Raw genomic sequence first — 12,427 nt, 5'->3', positions numbered from 1 at the left:
CCACGCTGGAACGCTATGAGTCACTAGGCCAAACACAGACGCAGGATACACTATTTCTTGTCATTAAGGATTTTACTGTTTAATTAAAGTAATGGAAATTGTGTGGGATATGGAGGTTTTTTCTTCCTTCTTTTGTTTTTTAAAGCAAAATTCCACCTTATTTAGGTGAATAGGCCGATACCTCTCTGGTGACCAAAATACCTATTTCCCTTTTCCAGAACACCATCCCCTCTTCTAGGATTGAGGTATTTGGGAGGCCGAATTGATAATCGTGTATTGATTCCATTTGGCCCAGATGTTTGAGTGCCTCTTACATGCCAGACACTTTATTGGGCACTGTGTTTGTACCAGTGAGCAGAGGTCGTTCCATTGTCTGCTTTCATGGAATTTGTGGTCTAGGGGTGAAGATGGACACTCATCAAATAAGCACACAAGTAATGTTTATGCACAAATTGTGATAAGTCCTTTGAAGGAAAGGAACAATTTGGATGAAGGAGGGAATCTAGGAAGGGCTGTTTCAGTAGATAAGATTTGAGCTGAGGACTGCAGGATGAATGGAAGTTAGCTTGGTGTGGTGAAGGGTACTCTGCTGGGGGTGTCAGGGCACAGGCAGACTGAGGGTCTGAGGCACCCTGCATTTGGGCCTGCAGAGCCTGCCCCAAGGTACAGACTGCTTTTGTCTCTGGCCCCTAGACAGACTTTTGGGTGGCATAGTTTCTACAGTGATCTGGTATAATCCTCCCCTGCCCTTTTAAAATTGAGGTTTATTTTATACACAGTAAAATGCATAGCCATTCCATTATTTCTGGTCTTTCCCATCCAGAGTGGAGTGGGCGAGGTCATGGTTACATACTAGGTCTAGCAGCGGAATTTAAACAGCTGAATGACTTTTGGGCAGTAACGGTAAGTGCAAAGTAATTTAGTATAAAATATGTATAGGGCATGTATGTATAGGGCATGGAAAAAAATTTTTTAATGGGTGATAGTGATTTCAAATCACCATGACATTTAAATTCATTTAGGTACTTTTGAGACTGATATAAATATTGAGATTCACAAAATGCCAGAAATTACATCCTTTCAACTCTAATGAATAATGCTAGATGTCAACCTAAAAATATGCAGGGGTATAAATAATTTTTAAAAATCTCGCATTAGGGTATATCAGTAACTCATTAATCATACAGTGTGGTAGGCAGAATAGTAGCCCCCAAAGATGTTCGTGTCCTAACCCCTGGAATTTTGTGAATATGTTAGGGTGAATGTCAGAGGAATTAATATTGCAGATGGAATTAATGTTGCTCATCAGCTGAACATGTGATGGGAGATTAGCTTGGATTATCCAGGTGGGCTCAGTGTAATAGCTAGGGGTATTTAAATCGAAGAGGGAGGTGGAATGAGAGAACTAGAGCGATGTGACCTGGCAAGGATTCAGTTTGATGTTTCTGGCCTTGAAGATAGGGAGGCCATGAGCCAAGGAATGTGGGTGCCTCTAGAAGCCTGAAGGGCAAGGAAACGTATTCTCCCTCAGAACCTCCAGAAGGAGCTCACCTCTGCTGACACCTTGATTTTAGCCTGGTGAAACCCATTTGGGACTTCCGACTTCCAGATGTAAGAAAATAAATTTGTTTGTTGTTTTAGGTCACTAAAACAAAACAAAAACAAACAAACTTAAAACACTGTTTAGGGGAGATTGTAGAATTGTATAATTGGAACCAGCTTTTTTCTCTGTTTTCTACATGTGTTTATTTAATAAGCTTTTTTTCCCTGTAAAGTACAAAGTGTTTAAAAGCTGAGGTAGTTAGAAGATGTTCCATTCTGGATCCTTTTTGCCTGGCTGGGTATTTATCTTTGCAACTTTGGTCTAACCCAGTGGTGGTCTCTACAGCACCAGTTACCTTAAGGCAGGTAGCAACAGATAGCGTAATCGGAGGACTCTGGAGAAAATGGCGTCACCATTACTTTTAAAAACTACTTTGTAGCGTCGTGGGGAGGGAGCCAGCGTGAAGACGTGCAGCTTCAGAGGGCTTGCAGAACTAAAGATGAGGCAGGAATCAAGTCTGAATGGAGACCTGGGTCCAGGCCTCAGCTTTGACGTTCATTCACACAGTACTCTTATTCTTGCCTTTTCCCACTGCAGGGGGTCAGTCTCCTGACTGTAAAGTGAGGGCATGGGACTCAGTGACCTCTGATCAGAGAAGACACTTACTCTGCCAGCCTCTGGTTTGTTCTGCTTCCTTTCTACTAGAGCTTCTCTGATACCCTCCCTGACATGCTGCCTCAAGGATCAGTTTTCTCATCTGTAAAACAGGAATCATAATAGTACCCATTCTGTTGGGTGGTCATGAGTTAGACTGTCTGCCTTCAAACCTTGACTCCACCATTTTCTAGCTGTGTGACCCCCAAGAAGGTCCTTAACCTCTCTGTGCCTCAGTATTCTTGTCTGTATTATGGGCATAATAATCGTACTTAACCTCATAGGGTTGGCATGAAGGTTAAATGAATTACTATAGGTAAAGCACTTAGAGGAGTGCCACCCTGTGCCAACAGGCAGTATGGGCACAGAGAGCACTGTGAACACAGAAGCTTTTTCATCAAGGAGCACATAGTCTGAAGGTGGAGACAGGTGGCCAGGCAAATGCATGCCCTCCAGTGTGGTAGGGGCCAGGGTGGAGGTACCCAGGAAGCAGGCAATGGTCATCACCCCCTTGATGAGGATGGTCAGGGCAGGCCTCACTGAGGAAGTGTTTTGTGTGCTGGGTCTTGAAGGAAGGTCTGGGAGGTCAGGCCTGCCTCCTCTTCCACCTGTCTGTGTCCCTGCTGGCGTGTGAGCCCCTGGAGGGGCCTGTTGCATTCATTTGTATGTGGGAGTAGGGAGGGGGCTGCATGTTCAGGGGCTCTCCTGAGAAGCACAATGTGGAACCTTCAGGAAACTGCATTGTTTGGAATCAGTCAGATATATGAACTATTTTCCTTTTTATCCCTCACTTTAAACTATGGTTTGGTCAGGGGTGACCTTGGGGGAAAACAAAACAAAAAAAGTTGAGAAGAGAAAGTTTAGATCAAAATGTGGTTGCTTCTTACTGCTCTGATGTACCTGCTGAGAGTTGCTCACAAGCTGTGAGGACAGTGTGTGTTGAGGATTTGGTGCACTGAGGCGGTGAGCATGGAGGCACCTGGGGAAACAAGGGTCAGAGACTTGGGGCTTGGTTAAGTGACTGGGAGATGATGCCCTAAATCTCTTCCCAGCCACACATACCTTGGAGAGTCTGAGCTGCCCTTCTATGGTGGAGGTAACAAGTCGTAACTGTTACTTATTGATACTCATTGTAAGACAAGCATGTGTTGATTATTTCACATGCATTATTTCATTTAATTATCGTAACCATCACTAGAAGGTTCTACTATGATTCTTCTCTTACAGTTGAAGGAACTGATGCTCCAAGGGGTTAAGTGGGTAGTACCCACGGTCACACAGGTAGTAAGGGGTGGAGTTGGGGTTTGAATCCAGCTCTCTCCAGCTCACTATGCCCTGTTGATGTGGTCAACTCGAGTTTCTCGTTAAATGAATGATCAGAATCTTGACTTCAGCTCGTAATAATTAATAATAATAAAAACCAGTTTAACTGACGAATTCCTATGCACCAAACACTGGGTTAGCTGCTTTAAATGTATTATCTCATTTGAGCCCAACAACAAGCCTTTAAGGCAGTACTATTATTTTCATTTTACTGTTGAGGAGTCAGAGGTAAGAGAGGTTATTTGCCTTTAGTCACATGGCTGGTAAGTGGAGAAGTCAATATTCTAAGTGACACTATACTTCAATAAAAAAATTAAAAAATTATTCTAAGTGACACATTTAATCACAGTACTTTTTGCTAGCTCTCCTGTTCATCTATCTGTACACATCTCTCTCTCTCTCTCTCTCTCTCTCCCTTCTTTCTCTCAGTAGATTTTTATTTAGCACTATTTCTGTGCCAGGCCTCATGCCTGGTGCTGGCAGAGGCAGACCCCCTGCTGTGTGGTGTGGGCAGAGGCCCTGGGCAGCCTTGCCACCTGGCCCTCTGGCTGGTACCCTCCCTCTGTGCATGGCCCTGCCTCTCTGAAATTCCAGGAGTAGGTGCATTCTGAGGCAGGGCATTTCCTTTTGTTTTTGTTAAAGGAAACTAAACTCTGTGACGGGATATCCTCTGCTGTGTTTTCATGTTATCCGAGGGAGAGGAAAAAAAACAAAACAGTGCCTGCATGTGAAAAATGGAGGGAAGCCATTTGCAAGCTGGAAGGGAACCTGTAAACTCTCTGCTGAGGGTCATTCCAGGGCCTGTTTTCCCAGCACCAAAATGCTGAGACGGCGAGAGCCAAGCTGAAAGCTTTTAACCCAGGGTCGTCTTCTCTTCCTGCAGCGATTCCAGCCAACTGCTCCTTCTCAGGTCTCAATCTTCTTCCAGGGGCCAAGCAGCACGGCCCTACTGATTCCACCAGGACAGTCTTGCTTCCAAGCTGAGGACCTGAGTTTGGCCTCTTGTTCCTAATCTTGTTACTGCTGCCGCTTGAGGGAGTCGAGTTGCAGGCAAGATAAGAGAAGAGGAAATCCTCTTTTAGCCCTTGTTGTGGGAGAGGGAAGCAAAGACCACCTCCTGGACGTTTTTCACTCTCTTTTCTTTTGTAGCCTGTGGGGATTTGTGTTGACTCGCCTTGTGTGCAGCCCCTAGAGCCCTACTGGACCAGACCCCTGTTTATCCCTGAGACTCAGCATTTGAGCAGTGATACATCCTCCAGCCTCTAAACCCTCCTCAGCATTCTGAATCCCTTTGCTTTTCTTCATGCCTTCCTGTATGAAGCAAGTGGATCGCAGCATAAGATCAAAGACAAAGGAGGGAAGGGGCAATTAGAGAAACCACCAGCCCCGCTCATTTTGGGAAGTCACCTTGGGAATGCTTTCGGGCAGAAGTGGACCCAAAGAGGATGGGAGGAGGGTGTATGGAGAGGTGGAAAGCCTGATCATTTTTGTCTGCGAAGTGGGTTTTGTGAACAGTAGGAAAGTTGAAAGCTGTGTGGGTAGCTCTATCCAGGGAGGTTCTAAAAACTGAAAGTATAATCTAAGGAATGTGTTCAGAAAGTATTTATTATTTCATTTCTTTGGATGGTTGTCACGAGCTTGAAAAATTAAGCCCCAAACTGCGGCTGTCTTTGTGGGGGAGAAGAGGACAGGGAGGCGGAGGAGGCGTGTGTCCCTGGCGTGATCGCATCTTGGCTTGGCGGGTATGCAATCTGGGGGCGGATTGGACTCTCAGAAATTCCTCCTCTGCGGACCTAAAGGGCTGCTGTCCATTGCAGCCTCTAATCACACCTGACCCTTGGGGGCTTGCCACGCCCGAAGTAGGGTGTATGCTGGACAGCATTGGATTACTCCTCTCCACCAGGGTTTCTTAGTGTAACTGGATACGCGTTTCTGGTCTCTGGGGTGAACAACCAGCCCAGTTTGCCCAGGATTGAGGGCTCTCCTGGGACACAGGACTTTGAGTGCTAAAACTGGCAAAGTTTGAGCAAACCAGGATGGTTGGTCAACCTATGGCCCTAACTCTAGGGTTTATAGCTGGTGCTGGTCAGGGCGGGTGTCATGAGGTCATTTGGGGGTTTGGAACACGACTTTCCATTCCTGGTATGTATTCAGCAAGAATGGTTAATGGTTCTCCACTTAACTCTCAGGGAGAGACTAATCTGGTCCTGGAATCTGTTTGGCTAGGCTGAGCAAGCTCACAGGTTAATTGAGTTTCCCAGTTTATGGCTGCTCCGTGGGGACATGGCTGTCTAGTGGGGATGGAGCTCAGGTGGTCAGATTTGGAGCCTGGCTATGTTCACTTACGGTCTCAAAGTCTCCAGAACGGGTGATCTTATCTTCTTCCTTCTCTGGAATGAATCAGTGGTTCAGAAAATACCAAGGACAGGATGGTAATTTACTGTTGTATTGCTGGGGACATAGGGTAGTGGAAGAGAGAGGGCAGAGGAAGGAGAGAGGAGATGTTTTCTAGACTTTGGCTATCGTGAGGGAGAGGTTTAAGCCTGCAGGTAGGAAGAGCTTCCCTTTGAGAGCAGGCTTGTAAGCTTGGGAGCAGGACCACTGTTAGTGGAGGCTCTTGGTGGCATCTGTGTGCGGGCAGGAATGAGGAAGGGTGGCTAACTGCCCCAGTTTTTGCACTGAAAGTCCTGTGTCCTGGGAAACTCTTCAGTCCGGGGCAAACCTGGATGGCTGGTTACCCTAGTGGTGGGACAAGGCCCAAGAATGGGAAGTGGGGCAGAGATTTTGGCCTTAGCCCATGGAGGTGAGGAGGGCTAGAGATGAGGCTCAGAGCTGTTTTGGGAGACCGTCAGCCTCCAGAATTTAAATCACTCAAAAAAGAAAAAAAAAAAGTTTGTACTGCCCTGAGTCAAGAAATCAAATGCATCTGCAGCCCTTGTCTTCCTGGGCAAGCCCGTGTGGTTGGGAATACCTGGAGTCTGGCTGGCCTAGACACTCTCCCTGAGAGTCAGGGGGGCAGCTGAGAGCAAAGGCCCAGGACACAGGGGTTGTTTTGGGGTGAAATGGATGCTGGGGGTCCCTGAGCGATGCAGTCTCAAGCCAAACTGTTCTGCTCTGATTTTTTTTTTTTTTCTGAATTTCTTTTTGTTAAGTCACTCTCAGAACATCTACGCCTCCCACAGGGTCGGGAGGGAGGGGTAGCAGAGCTGGTGTCAAGAAGGACTCTGACAATGATCATGGTTTTTGATCCGAGGGCAGGCTTTGGTAGCTGTGGCAAAGTCCTAGGGAGCTTGACCAGGGTTGACAGTCTGAGCGCCCATCTGGCCTGTTCAAGCTAGTCTTCCCTGGCTTTTAGGAAAAACACATGCACACACACCTGAGCAGGAACTATTTCTGTCTTCCAGGATACAGTATAAATACTCATGTGTCTCATGGCCTTTTAAAAGGAAACTTAGCTCTCCTTTTGCTGAGAATGTACTCAGAAATGTTCTTTATTATTTATCTGTTGGATGGGAGAGTAGAGTGTATCTGTTTGAGTCCCAGTGGATTTGGGGATGATGCTCTTGTTCCAGTAGATGATAAACTCTATAAGATCAGGGGTCTGATTTCTCTTGCTTACCTACCACTGAATCACAAAGGCAGGCCCACAGGTGCTCAGTAATTAAATGGTGAATGAGCTTGTGAACAAGTCAATAAAGACCTTTGAGTGAAGACAGTAGCTAAAGGCTGTAGGGCAGTGGTTCTAAACTTGGCTATATATTAGAAGCACCTGGGGAACTTTAGCAATATCTCACTGTCCAGGCTACACCCCATTCCTATTAAGTTGAATCTTTGGGGGTGAGACCCAGGCATCAGTATTTTAAAAATTCTCCAGGTGATTCTCCAGGTAGGAGGACCAGTTTGTCTTAGCTTGGGCTGCTGTAACAAAATACCACAGAGTGGATGGCTTACACAACAGAAACTAATTTTCTCACAGTGTTAGAAGTTACAAGTACAAGATCAAGGTTCCAGCTGATTGAGTTTCTGGTGAGGGCTTTCTTACTAGCTTGCAGAAGGCCACCTTCTCCTTGTGTCCTTGCATGGTAGACAGAGAGAGAGGGAGAGAGAACTCTGGTATCTGTTTCTCTTCTTATAAGGGCACCAGCCCTGATGGATTAGGGCCCCACCCTTCTGACCTTCTTTAACCTATCTCCAAATACCGCCCAAATTTGGGGTTAGGGCTTCAACGTATAAACTTTTGCGGGGGACACAAACACTCAGCCTATAAGGGTCTTGTTACTCAAAGTGTGGTTCATGGACCAGCAGCTGCAAGCATAGCCTGGGTACTCATTCAAAATGGAGGCTCTTGGGCCCCACCCTAAACCTACTGAGTCAGAATCTGCATGTTAATAAGATCCCAAGGGGAATTCATATACACATTAGCCACTGGGAGGCACTGCTGGTCTGTAGGGAGACAGAGAATCTGTTGGGCTTAGGGTCCATGAAGTGGAGAGTAGTGGGGACTAAGGCTGGGCTTGCCTCAAAGTCCAGGCCGAGAAGTTTGGACTTACTTGGGCAGGTAGTGGAGAGCCGTGCAAAGACCTTGAGCTTGGGTGTGGTCTGATTAGAACACTGCTTTGGGGAGATGAGACCCTGGCGGTGGGATCCTGCAAGTCAGAATGTCACCTTCTCTTCCAGGTGCTGCTCCCAGCAGCCAGCTTGCTGCAGCTCATGGATGTTCGCCAGAACTGCTGTGACTTCCTGCAATCTCAGTTGCATCCCACCAATTGCCTGGGTATCCGCGCGTTTGCAGACGTGCACACCTGTACCGACCTCCTGCAGCAGGCCAACGCTTATGCAGGTAATGGGGAGTGGGGTGGCTGTACCTCTCTGAACTTGTGGATTTAATAACCTGGTCTGTGGTGGACTCCTCAAAGATGATGAGAAGTGCGCTCTGCTATGAACAAGTTATAATTTAGTCAGGGAGACAAGACACAGGTGGAAAGATAATTAACAATAGAAGAGTTCAGCTCATTGCCAAGTGGAATGTGATTAATTGTCGGGTGAATGGTGCAGACGGTGATTTTCACGAGAGAAGAGGAAGGAGATCTGAGAAGACTTCGTGGGGGAAGAGTAATTTGGCCTAGGTCTTGAAATAAATCTTTGTCATTTAGGAAAATTTCTATTTTGACCAATGTGTTCTATGACCACGATTTGGAAAAGTCAAATACTATTGCAAGGCTTATAATGATAAGAGTCTCCTGCTCTGCTTTTCCACATGAAGTCTTGCTCTCTAGAACCACTCACTTGCAATTTCTAAAAGAATTAAAATACATGTGCTGATTTAGCTAAAAGCTGCTTTGTCTGATATTTACCTCTATTTACCTAAATAAAACGTTTGTACCACTATTTTTGGACTTACTAGTTTTAGATGTTATCTGTTGACTTCTCACAGGAGAATAATTGTGCTTTCATAGACGTCCCCCTCATATACATACACTGTTCCCCTCTCTTTATTCTTCTAACATCATTTCTACAGCTGAGATAAGTTATAATTAGTTTTTTATCGGAAAACTTTTTATTCAGTAAGGCAGTTAATAAAATGCTTTTTCTTTTACACAGTGACTGCTACAACTGCTAACTCTTGTAAGACAGATACACTGAACAGTCTTCTCAGTATATCAGATAATCTGTTGAGTCCATTTTATTTTTCTTGGAGACATTCTCCCTGCTAGAGCTTGTCATCTTGCTATTTTAATGGGGTTTTCAGAGGGAGTAGTGATGAACATGAATGTTCAGCCCACCATGTTTAGCTGGAAAGAAGTCTTCATTGGTATTTATTTCAACTTGAGGACGAAGGTCATGAGTGACCTAGGAAACGGATCTGGTCATATGAATCAATAGATTCAGTCATGGCCACCTCCTTCCCTTGCAGTAGAGCCTCTCATTCTTCCCCCTGCCCAAACAAACGCCAGCATAGCTGCTGTCTGTTCTGTGTCTCATGTCCAGCTAATGTCTGGAAGTTAACTGAGGACCTGCTGGCTGCCCACCTGCCAGCTCCCTGTGCTGTGTTAGCCCCTTGATCCACAAGTCAACAAGCATTTCTTCTGTTTTTCAGCATCCTTTTTTGCTCTCATCAAGCCCCAGACCCCAGGAGCCTACACAGACTCTCATTTCTTCCTGAGGTCTGTTTCTGAGGACACAAATGGGACCAGTTGTTAGGATGATGTCAGTGATGATGATTTTTGTGAAGGACGTTCCCCAGTCACCCCAATTCTGAATTCCTCTCACTCTTCCTGGCCCTAATCCTTGACTCTCCTGTTTCTCTGCTGTCCCTCCTGTGTCTGCCTTTCCCAGTGTTGTACCCCACTTCCTTTCTGTTCTCAGGGAGCCGTCGCTAGTCCAGCCCTCTCTAGTCCAGCCACTTTCTTGAGGAATGTGTTCAGACTTTGCTTCAGCAGGATCTGAGAGCTTGGCCAAGGCCCAGGTCAGCTTGTGGACATCTGCTGGTGCAGTGGCAAAGGGACAGTGCTTAGACGCCAGAAGGTCTCTGTGTCTCTTCCTGGTCTCCCCTCCCCAGCCCTCTCCTTCTATAGAGTGCACGTGCTTGCATGCACACAGCAGGTATCGCATCCTTTTGTAGTTGGCTTACAAGGTCGTCTGAGGTTTGGGCCGTGTACTGAACCCCACCTTTAACAAAGGCTCCCAGGTTCTTCTGGCTTGGCTCTCCCCTACTTTCAAAATCTGTGTTTTCTCCCTTTGCCCTTTTCACTGTCTGATGGTGAGACTCACCTGTGGGAGAGTGGGGAGGATGCAGTTGGGAACATATCGTGGTCTTGGTGCTCCTAGGTCCTGATCTGGGTGTGGTGATTGGGTTCTGCAGCACTGTGGGTGTGTGTAGGCAGTGTCCTGGTGAATTACTTTTAGCTAGCATTTACTGAGCTCTACTTTGGGTCACATCCTAGGCTAAGCATTTTATGTGCATTTAATGCATACAACAGCTGAGGAAACTAAGGCACAGAGGGGTGAAGTAATTTGTTGAGGTCATTTGGAAGAGACAGACAGGATTCAAACCCAGACAGTGTTTACTCCAGAGCCAAGTTTTTAACTGCTACATTCTGTGGCTTCCAGGCCCAGTTTGGACGTAGGGTGGCTCCGTGAATCAGTAACTGTGGAGTGTTGGTGGCTAGAGCTGGCATTTTCCATCGGAAGTGTGAGCCTTGAAGTCTGTGCCATGCAATTACCAAATCCCAACAACCAAGTAGTGTAGACAGACGGCCAGCTGTCTCTGCTAGATGTGGGGTGTTTAGTCATCTTGGGGTGGAGAAGTGAGACGTGGATATCTTCTCCTCCCCCTTGGGAGGCTGCCTCCCAGGAGCACGTGGAGGCAGCCCCCTCACTGCACGCATGAGTCCTCCTCCTTTCCCTGTCTCGGTCAGCGTGACTTAGGGCTGAGAGCCTTCTGCCTGTCGTTCAGGCCTTCTGTGGAGCCTGGGACCAGCTCCTGGATAGTTTTCTTTGCAGCTGTCAGCTGTGCGCAGCAGGGAAAATAAAAGTCATATTTTTAAGGTAGTGTGGTAACGCAGAGATTGATGAGACCGTGATGAGGAGACAGAAGAAGCAGTGTGAAGGTAAGACTTCACACGGTGAAGTGCTTAGAGAAGGAAATAAAAAATGATTATCTGTGCTCACTGCCTTGCACCCACCCACTGCTGTGGACCTGCTTTGTGTCTTTGATCTTGCACCGATTGACTTGAGATGGAACCTGGCGGCTCTGCCATTGCTGCCTGCTGAGACAGAGCAGCCACCTCGTCCCCTTTTAACTGTGGGGGTGTGGATCCGGCCAGAGTCGCACACAAGGGGCAGCGTCAGCCCCTGCGGTCACAGGCTTCCCTGGCCCGATGCCTCGAGTTAGGAGGTATTTTAGCCCACAGACTACGAGGAGACCCTCCAGATCAGAACCAGGGGTCACACCAGCCAACACTTTGGAGCTGAGTGGCCCTAGGCCTGTTTTCTTCTCTCTCTGATGGGGGTAGTTCATCCTGCCTTGTTTCCAGGATGGTTTCGGGGTCAGGGGGACAGGGAGGTGAGCCCCCTGCAGAAGTAGGTGCCACCCAGGGCCGTGCTCTGGAGCCTCCCTGCCACTCACGCCATCTGTAGTAAGAGAGCCTCAGAGCTGGGACCTGGTGGAGAGATGGGACTCCTCGGTCACCACCACTGCCCCTGCTGCAGACTGCTTGCACTTTGGGGGAGGAGGACTATTTCCAGAGCTTCTGATTGTGGTTTCTCTGTATGCAGATACACAGCTGGGTATGTCCTGCCTCCCCTTCTTCCCTAGTCTCTGGCCAGCTGGCCTCTGCCTTCACCTGTCCATAGCCCCAAGCTGTGCCTCAATTCCATTCCTCTTCCTTCTCTAAGATGAGCTTTCTTTTTGTTATTATTGCTATTGTTATTGCTATCTTAATACAAAACCACCTGTGATTATTACAGAAGCAGCCGACAGGCAGAAAGGGCAGGAAAAGCGCCACAATCCTACCCAGTGGGAGTCACGGGCAGCGCCCTGGTATATAGCTTTCCCAGTCTTTTTCATTCCACGTGTATGTTTTCCAGCCTAAAAAAAATCTTAGCAGTATACTCTGAACAACTTTCCGTGTCAGCAGACATATTTCTATACCATTATTTTAAAACTTTAGAGAATGTATTCAATAAAAGCAACTTGTACCCGTGATAAAAGTTTCAAACAGGACACAAGGTATAAAATGCTCAGCTGATCTTCTCCCAGGCCCTCTTAAGGGAGCAGGGCACTCTCTTGGGTATCCCTACAAAATATGTATATATTACGCTTTTTAACTTACACAAATAGAAGCCTTCTGTACTCATTATACATAAAAAAATTTTTTTTTTACTTAGTACAATATCTTGGAGTTC

General features: G+C 46.8%; 1 protein-coding gene across 5 annotated transcripts in view; it reads left to right on the top strand.

Moving 5' to 3' along the window:
• KLHL3 (kelch like family member 3) overlaps positions 1-12,427 on the top strand; it is a 110,049-nt gene that overhangs the window by 41,080 nt on the left and 56,542 nt on the right. For all 5 annotated transcript variants that reach the window (XM_060296248.1, XM_060296249.1, XM_030869540.2 and 2 more), the window contains one exon: positions 8,198-8,360. In XM_060296248.1, coding sequence (XP_060152231.1) covers positions 8,198-8,360 — 163 coding nt within the window. The remainder of the gene's footprint in view (positions 1-8,197; positions 8,361-12,427) is intronic.

Source organism: Globicephala melas, chromosome 3 (assembly GCF_963455315.2).
Source record: "Globicephala melas chromosome 3, mGloMel1.2, whole genome shotgun sequence".
Lineage (NCBI taxonomy): Eukaryota > Metazoa > Chordata > Mammalia > Artiodactyla > Delphinidae > Globicephala > Globicephala melas.
This window is presented reverse-complemented; position numbering and strand designations above follow the sequence as displayed.